We start from the raw sequence: 9,128 nt of genomic DNA on the forward strand, positions 1-9,128 counted from the left end.
ATGTTCTCATTTTACAGGTACGCACAAATGCTGAAGTTAAACGTGATTTGATGGCAAAATAGCAAGGCATTTTGTGAGCAATTTTTGTGTGATTCAAGTATGCGAACCTGAAGCTACATGAACCGGATAGAAGAACCAGTTCCAAGTGTCTGTCTTTTATTCTAGTTCAATTGTAGTAGGTGTTTCATATTGTACCTTTCAGCTTTATCTAAAAGCAATTGTAATAGGTACTTTGAGTATTCAAATTAGAGTTTACTTGAAGTTGTCGCAACAATTAGAGGCTGGATGCCACATCAGAATTAAGAGTTAATCCTTAGGTTTACAAAGTAATTTATAAATGCTATTTTGGCTCAGTGTTAGGGAAAATCCTGCTGAGTAGTAGGTCATGGTTTTTTCACCTTTTGAACCAGGTGTTTTCCACGTAAAAATACTTGTGTTCTTTACTTTCCGCATTTACTAGTTTAGCAACAGTAGGTTAAGGAACACTTAGAAGAACCAAGTTCTTCTATAATTAGTGCACACGAAAAATTGAACACCACACAAATCACCCCCCCCTTGGTATTCAAGTTAAAACATTAGTAATGACTCTTAACTTGCTTTGTATGAATAAAAGTCTTTTATTACACTAAAAAATATCAGGAGATGCATGTAGCTCTAAAACTTAAAGCAGAAGGAGGCCGAAAGAGAATATGGAGGATCATGTATATATAACTACAGATAAAGAAATGCCATGAAAAAGACTAAATTGCCAACTGATATTGTTCTGCACAATGGAGCCATTCTATCTGCAAATACTTTTAAATATAAGTATCTTGTAAATTGTAAAGATCTCCATTTCAGCTTGAATAACTGATTATAAGCTATCGGAATGACAACTGTAGTTTAACAAAGTTGTGTTTTGCATAATAAGCATTTGGTTCAATGAAGCTTGATATGGATTATGTTACAAGGTAAACCGTGAAACTTTAAAAGAAAGTCAGGAGATCCATATAGCCCTAAGGACAAAAGGAGATCATTGGAGAATTTGCAAGATCATATATAACTAGAGATGAAGAAATGCCATGAAAAAACGCTTAATGGCCAAGATAGTTTGCTCTGTAGAAATGGAGACAGAAGAACTACTGTAAATACTTTAAATTTAAGTATCTTGTAATCTCAGTTTCAGCTTCATCACATCGAAGAGGCAAAATTGTTCCTTTTTCCTTGGAATTTCTCTGGGTAAAAAACTGCAGCTCAGTAGGGAAATTTGTTGGTTTAAAGGTATTGAGTTTGTATTCTCTCTCGGTTCTGTTCCCACCACAGCTTTGCATGCACCTCCCCAAACTTCTCTCGGCTGTGTGAATGAAGAAAATATCATTTGCTCAACAAGCATGCCGAAATAATCAAACTAACAAGAGAATTGAGATTTTCACATACCTGAATCTAACACGGCGTAGCTCTCTAGTGCCATCAACTAGTTGTCTGATGGTTATATAGACCCCAGGCTCATCTTGTTCTACCCATTCTGACTCCAATTCACTAGCATTACTAATGGAAAGTGAAGCTTCATCTCTAGAGTCGGTGGTTGTCCTTGATGCGTCCATATATGACATGTCACCCTTTGGGAAACCAGCTGCATAGGCAGTTGATCCTGTTGGTTTATGGTAATTGCTTGGAGTCCATTCCTTGTTTGTTGCAGGAGTCATCATAGGGCTCTCCATTGCAGATCCAAGCCTCGAATAATTGGAATCTCTCTGCAGAAAAACAAATCAATATCCCTCTAATGAACAGGGTGACTAGCTAATGAATATTTAATGCGAACTGCGCAGCTAATACACATATAGAAGCTGCCCCCAACCAGGAAATCTTGGCCCTACTATTCCATATAAGGATAAAAGACACCTTACACTGGAAATCATTTGATACACTTCAGCGATAAAATTAGTGTATCGGTAAGTTTAGCAGTTCATCTATATAACTGAGTTATTTTTCATGGATGATAATAAAGAAAATGGACATCAAGGCTGTACGAAGACAAATCAATTGAAAGTGACTTACTCCATCCTCAGACCGTCCAGGCGTGTTAAGAGCTTGTTTATTGAATCTCTGAACATTATAAAGCTCCATAATTCGGTCATAATTTTCACCCCACCATCTTTGAGCTTGCCATTTGTTGAACATGTCCCGACTGAAAAAGACCAGTGATATTAATGTCCTTAAAATCAACTGTTGTTTCAATAAGGATTTGAATAATACCTGTTCTTCCACTAAGGAATGACTAAACAGACTACACTTGGACAATTCAACAGCTTATCAGGCCAGTTAGAAAGCTGATGCCTTCAATTCAATAGGTCATAAATTTAATAGCAAGTAATATACTTATGTTTCTGATAAGTCATAGTGAGAAAATATTTGAGGGCAACAGCACTAAACAAGCGAGATGGTTGAGCAGACAAAAGTGGAACAGAGAAAAGGAGAACTCAATAAGTCTTCATTTCATGAATGAAAAGGACTCAACATTAGTCTAGGACAAGCATAATTAATATATAACCAATAACAGTTTAAAGAAGCTTTCATTACAAAAGAGGTTGTTTCTTAACTAAAATTTTGAAGACAAGAAGTTGGCACAATGAAAATTCCCATAAATTTAGTTTCTAGATAGAAATGAAAGGAGATTTTTGATAGATACCTAAAGCGGATTCGTTTAAGATCATTTCCACCATTAGGGAGAGAAACAAACGTGATCTGAACACCAGGCTCGACCTGTGCTGTCCACTCTTTTTGCTCATCATTTTCCACCACCACATCACCAGACTGAGAAATAGATTCAACACCACTAAATCCTCTAGCAAATCTTGGATCAGGTCTAGGAGTCCTTAGATTTCCAGCACTTGTAAAATCCCAAGCTGGAGTAGAACTACTAGAACTTGCTGGTTGATATGGATATGGAACTCCCTCTGATATAGTATCAAAATCAGGATATGGTCTATGCCCTTTCCTGTAACCTGTTGGTGTTGTTGGCTTGCATTTATAAGCACCTGAGACTTTTAAAACAATATCCTTGATCTGCACAATGTATAAAAATCATTAGAAGATGGATTCTTGGTTTAACATTACAATGACAAATTAAAATTCCAGTTGATTTGAAACAACAAGAACTCAACCAAGTACGGTTTCCATTTGAACAGTTACTGCTGCAAGATCAGCAAGCAAACCAATAGTATAAGTATGTCATTTGTCTTGTAGTATGAACCAAAGAACAGTCAAAGCAGATTGTCCAAAAGCTAAATTATACTATTTTATAGGTCCAAAAGCAAAAATTACTGTTTGAAAGTCACTTACTTTCACAAGTTAACTTTGTGGAGTACTACTGATCAATTCAACAGTTGAACTTGTGAAGTACTAATTAATTGAGTAAGTTGACTACAGTGAATGGACAAGATATAAATGGTTGGTCATGTCAAAGATATAACATAGACAAGTCTTTGCCAGACATTCTGAGAATCTGCGCTAGTTTACATGTTACACTGTTCTTTTTTATTGGGTTTGCAAATTCGAAGTAACCCAAAATAAAACTCACTCCCACCTAAGCTGAAACTATGGTTGGTTACCTTGGAGATGTTCACACTTCACACTGGTATAGCCTATATTTTATATATATAAGAAACACATTCCATTGTTAAAGATATCCTAAGGGCTCGTTTGGTTGGAATATGATTTATACCGGTATAAGTTATGCCGGTATAAGTTATATTGGGATAAGTTATGCTGGGATTGTTGTTTATTCATTGTTTGGTATGTTGTATTAAGAATGACAATTGCATAATTTCGAAGAAGAAGGTATAAGTTATACCGGTGCTAATTACCCCACCTTCTATAAGGTATAAGTTATCCCAGTGTTAAAATTAACACCGGGATAACTTATACCTGGTTTGCTAACCAAACAGAGAATTAAGGTGGTATTAAATTTTTATACCACCCTTATACCTTCTTATACCTCGTACCAAACGACCCCCAAGTTGTGTCATCTTTAGGGATAGAGGCGCAAATTTAGGATCTAAAAAATCAGTAAGTTCACAGCAGATGTGAAAGATATATATATATATATATTAAATAAATTGTATACGTATACGTAGTTCGAACCTAAACTAATGTGCTCAGCTGAACTCACATGTTTGTGCTAAATTTTCCTGTGTGTGAGCATCTTTTCAAGATATGTGAAGAAGTTTAAATACTATTCCTATCAGATGGTTTTTGGTGGGGACATTTGGTATACTCCCTCTTATATGTTATACGTATTAAAGTTTCCTAAGCTTCTTACCCCCTTTAGTGGTCAAGCTGGTTTGCCCAACCAACTTATAATATTGTTAGTTTCAAAAACGTTGAGATGAAAATGGATGAGATTAGAAAAGTCTATTATAATTGGAAGATGATGAAAGAATAAACAGGACCACTAATGAAAGCAAACTAAAGCAGGAACATTATGGGACCAAGAATTTAGACGCATGATCCAAGAAATAACGTGAACATGACCCAATCTACATGTTCACCTATACTCTCTTCATGCTATAAGCATAAAGGGGTGGGGTCAATAAATTAAAAGTCATATTATAGGTACCATAGTGCCCACAAATAAAAGACTTATTTAATCTTTGGAGTCACTGTGTTTTATAGGCACATTCTATGGTCCTCACTCACTCCTCTCCTACAACCCCCGCGTGACTAAACAAAATGTTCATTTCATTGTTCTCTCCTAATCCAATGTCCAAATATACCCCAAATCCAGCTGGGAAATGTGGGCCCAAAAGGTTCAATTGTGGTTCCCACTAAAGAGATTATTGGCTAAAGCGACACTTCTCGTACTAAGGGTCGCCCAGCTTTGGGCAAAGAAGAGAAAAAGAAAGTAAACAAAACCAGAAAAATACTAGTATCCTTTCAATTTCCAAACGCTTTGACATTTTTTTTTGACATCATTTTATTTTTATTTAATTTCTGTAATTCTTTTGGATTTTGTAGCCCCAAGAATGCTTGAGCTAGAATTTCGAAAAGCTTATGCTACATTAGGTCCAACAATTTTACTAGGATAAGCAGTGTTTAACACTAGTTAAAACAAGTAATGAAGCTATAAGGCCCATTCAAGTGATATCGAGAGCCCGTGCAAAGGTTTTGGTCAAGCTATGTCAGTCCACCAAATAATGGAACTTAACTAAATACCTCTATCATAACTTTGAAATCACACACACTAATAATCCACTCTTCAAATCCGAAGCAATGCGGAGCTACAGTACCGGGAGCGGGTTCAGGCGAATACAGTAACTTTGATTCAAATTTTGTATTTGTTTTTATAATCTATTGAATATATATAAATTATTAATTTAGAACCCAATAATTTAAAAGAATTAGAATCTCGAACCCATAAAATTGAATTCCTAGCTCCGCCTCTGCTCAAAAGGACAGCCTTAATAAATAATCAAATATGATATTCGGGGAAGGGGTCAAATTGGTACTTTTTCCTACATCTCCTCCTCTTGTTAAATCTTAAACTTTAATCTCTTAATGGAATTAAATTTAATAAAGGTTTAAAAAGGATAGGTTTTTAAGAGAGGACCTGGGCCGTGAGGCTTTTGACGGAGTCTTTAGTATTGGGAGTAGGACGGGGTCCCTCTTCACCTCCATCATCGTCTATCTTTTGCTTACACGTGATACACGTCAACATCTTCTCCTTCTGCTCTCTCTTTTCCCTTTTCTTTTCTTCTCTTTACAGTACCTACAATTTAAAACATACAATAAATAAGCCAAAAAAAAAATTACCCATTTATCAAGTAGTTTAGTATACACTTTGTTATTTTGCTCTGAAGAATCATAATACCTTGTAAATATTGATTTCTCTAGGTTAATATCTTAAATTATTCCAAGATGGCTTTCCCTTAAAAGAAAAAGAAAATGTTATAGATGATAAATTATTCAAAGAACCGCCATCTTGACTAACAAATGTTTTTTTAGAGAAATAAATGGGATGCCCATCACACAGAGATTATTTAGGGAAACAATCTTCCTTTTCATTTCACATAATATCTTTTCCAAAATAAGCCTAACGTAAGATTATAGAATATTTTTTAAAGCACACAAGACAAAGTAAATAATACTTTCACCCCTTATTTTGGAAAAAAAAGAAAATGTACAACCTTAATTTGAACAAAAAGATCAAAAATGCTGACTCAAATCTTGAAAATGTGAAGTTTATGGAGAAATACCTGACTGTTATATCAAAATAACTTGATCAGAATAATGAATAAGCCTATAAGCCAAAGTTATAATTATCTTCTCTCCCCACCCAAAAGACAAAATTCGCAAACAACAGAAACAAAAAGAAAAGAAGTTAAAGAGACAAAGAAAGAAAAAGAGAGACAAAGAAACCTTCGGATCAGAGGAAGTACTGATAGAAAAGGGAAAGAGAGAGAGTTTATTAAAGAAGAAGAAGAAAGACTAAAAAGAACAGTCAATAATTGAATGCCCAAAAGAAATATCAAAGTGGTCTCATTCTGTTCTTGCTTTAATATCTCCACACCGAATAAAGAAAGTTCATAATGAAAACGAAAAAAAAAGATTTAAACCAAGAAATCATTCAAAATCATCTTCTTCTTTTTTTTTTTTTTTTCATTTTCTCAGTATACAGAGCCGAATTTTCTGACAGATTATTCATCATCATTAATCTTTATTAATAAATTATCACACCCTTTTGCTTCTTCATTGCGAGGAAAAAGAGAAAAAAGTGTAAAGTGTAGCAGTTGTAGCAGCAGTAGTAGTAGGATCGGTAGAGCAGCAGAGTAGGAGTTGAAGGCGAAAGAAGGGGGAAAATCTGGTTGGTTGAATGAATGATAAATCGCTGTAGAATTTAATAAACGTTGTCGAGTTTTGAAAGCGGCAACTGATTCTACAAACAGACAAACCCCATTTAACCATAAAACACTCTTGATGGCGACCCACCAACCCCACAAGAAAATCACATACTCACTTCATTTTATTTTTGTTTGGCATTGTTTGTTTATTAATCAAACTCAAAAAAAAATGATATATTAGTAATATTTTCTTAACAAAAAACTTTTAGAATCACATAAATATTATAGTATGTTATACTAGTATTTAACATTACAAGTTTAAAAAATCTCATGACCATACAAATGTTATTTTTAAACTCAATACCGAGTTAAACTATATATGTCAGACAAATTGAATATTCATACCTCAAAATGGATAAAAGAAGTTTCAGCAACTGAGCTAAAAGACACTGAAAATGGCTTCTATCTTTTTTGCTTGTTTGGGTTACCCGTTTGCGAATCTTGGTTAAAATCAAATCATCATAAATACAGCTGCATTAAAGAATCTTGGTCGGAAATATTGGCCGGAGCTGGCTAGTCTCCGGCGGCAACTAGAGGAGGAATTTCAAATGCAATGCTTGTAAACGGAGGAAGTTTCAGATTCTCCGCTGCAGGTTTTACGTTAACATATAACTATACAAATATGAAGCAGAAGAACATAGAGAATACATGATAATGGAAGAGAACAAATACAGAGTGCAGACGAAGTAAGAGAACAACTTTAGATAAATACTGAGGTATTTATAGAGGGACGTGACCCCGTCGTTATATAACGGAAACCGTGTATTTTGTATATCGGATATAAGGGGGTTATTGTGCCATGTTGGGCTGTACGTTGTTCATTAGGGTTTGGACTTTGCTGAGGGTTTTGTCATTTAGACAAATGGGTTTAATGTGGTCTTGATTGGGGAGGACATGATGGGCCCATATGTCGAGGTGGTACACGTGGCACTGTGTCAGTTGATTAGAAGCATTAAGGGAGTGGATCAACATATACATATGCTATTAGTTAGAATCATTGAACCATAATACATCATCTACTGCTATTAGTTTTAATTATCTAAACAGTTGAGATTACAAAAGAAGATGAAGGATTTCAATATGTTAAATTTTGGGTATTTTGAATGAATAAACCAAAAAAAAAGAAAAAAAGAAAAAGAAAAAAATACTTAATTAAAAAATAAGAGGGATACTATATAAGTCTACAAACTCAGATTTGAACCTCTAACTTACATGTAGTCAATTGCTCAAATGGTCACTCAACTATCTCAAATTATCTTCTAAAGTCACTTTTCTTTCGTTTGTAACAACAAAGTCACGGAACTATCCCTATTGCACTCAGAAGGTCACTCAACTAGATTTTCTAAATTTTAGATTGCCAAATACCTATTTTTTATATACCCTCTAAATTATAAACATTTATCTTCTTTTTATTTTCTTTAAACTTTTTAGTATTAACAACCAAAGTTCAAAAAATTATTTACACAATTCAGAATGAAAGAAATAAAGGTTGTAAAATATATATTTCATGCACGTAATATAAAAATAATTATTTAAATAAAGATATTTTTGTTAATATACATTATACATTCTTGAAAATTATGCTCAATTATATTATTATGTTTCTACCAACTTTCTGACGACACAAAGTTATGTCACCGGAAAGCAGGGGGACTATCTCTATAGGGTAAAATATGCTATGTCAAGTCGTGCATGGAATATATATAATATAATTGAGCATAATTTTCAAGAATATATAATGTATATTATAAAAATACCTTTATTTAAATAATTATTTTTATATTACATGCATGGAATATATATTTTACAACGTTTGTTTTCTTTCATTCTGAATTGTGTAAATAAATTTGAATTTTTGTTGTTAATACTAAAATTATTATTACGAACAGATTATTCTAATTAATTTTTTTACTATGCTCATTATTTTGATATTCCAACATTATATATGCTTAAATACTTTTTACTTTTTTTAATTTATAAATAATATTTACTTATTCTAGAGGTAAGTACATAATGTAAATTAAAAAGAAAAAAATTATTATATATTAAAAAGTTTTTTTACAAAAAAAAAAAAAGATAAATGTTTATAATTTAGAGGGTAAAATAGGTATTTAGCAATCCAAAATTTGCAAAATCTAGTTGAGTGACCTTTTGAGTGCAATAGGCATNCGTAAAAATGGGGGGGGTGGGGGTAAGGTAAAGGGTTTCTGATACATCTGGAAAAATCGAAACCAAGACTAGGAATTTTTA

General features: G+C 33.5%; 1 protein-coding gene across 1 annotated transcript; it reads right to left on the reverse strand.

Annotated features, from left to right (window-relative positions):
• Positions 1–1,015: 1,015 nt before the first annotated feature.
• On the reverse strand, positions 1,016–7,551 carry LOC109240154 (protein Brevis radix-like 1). The gene is made up of 6 exons (XM_019406781.1): positions 7,224–7,551; positions 5,588–5,746; positions 2,669–3,045; positions 2,038–2,167; positions 1,417–1,733; positions 1,016–1,333 (listed from the first exon to the last, which is right to left on the reverse strand). Exons 2-6 carry the CDS (start codon positions 5,693–5,695, stop codon positions 1,255–1,257), a joined length of 1,011 nt encoding a protein of 336 aa, XP_019262326.1. The 5' UTR covers positions 5,696–5,746; positions 7,224–7,551; the 3' UTR covers positions 1,016–1,254.
• Between the last annotated feature and the right edge of the window lie 1,577 nt (positions 7,552–9,128).

Source organism: Nicotiana attenuata, unplaced genomic scaffold (assembly GCF_001879085.1).
Source record: "Nicotiana attenuata strain UT unplaced genomic scaffold, NIATTr2, whole genome shotgun sequence".
Classification (NCBI taxonomy): domain Eukaryota; kingdom Viridiplantae; phylum Streptophyta; class Magnoliopsida; order Solanales; family Solanaceae; genus Nicotiana; species Nicotiana attenuata.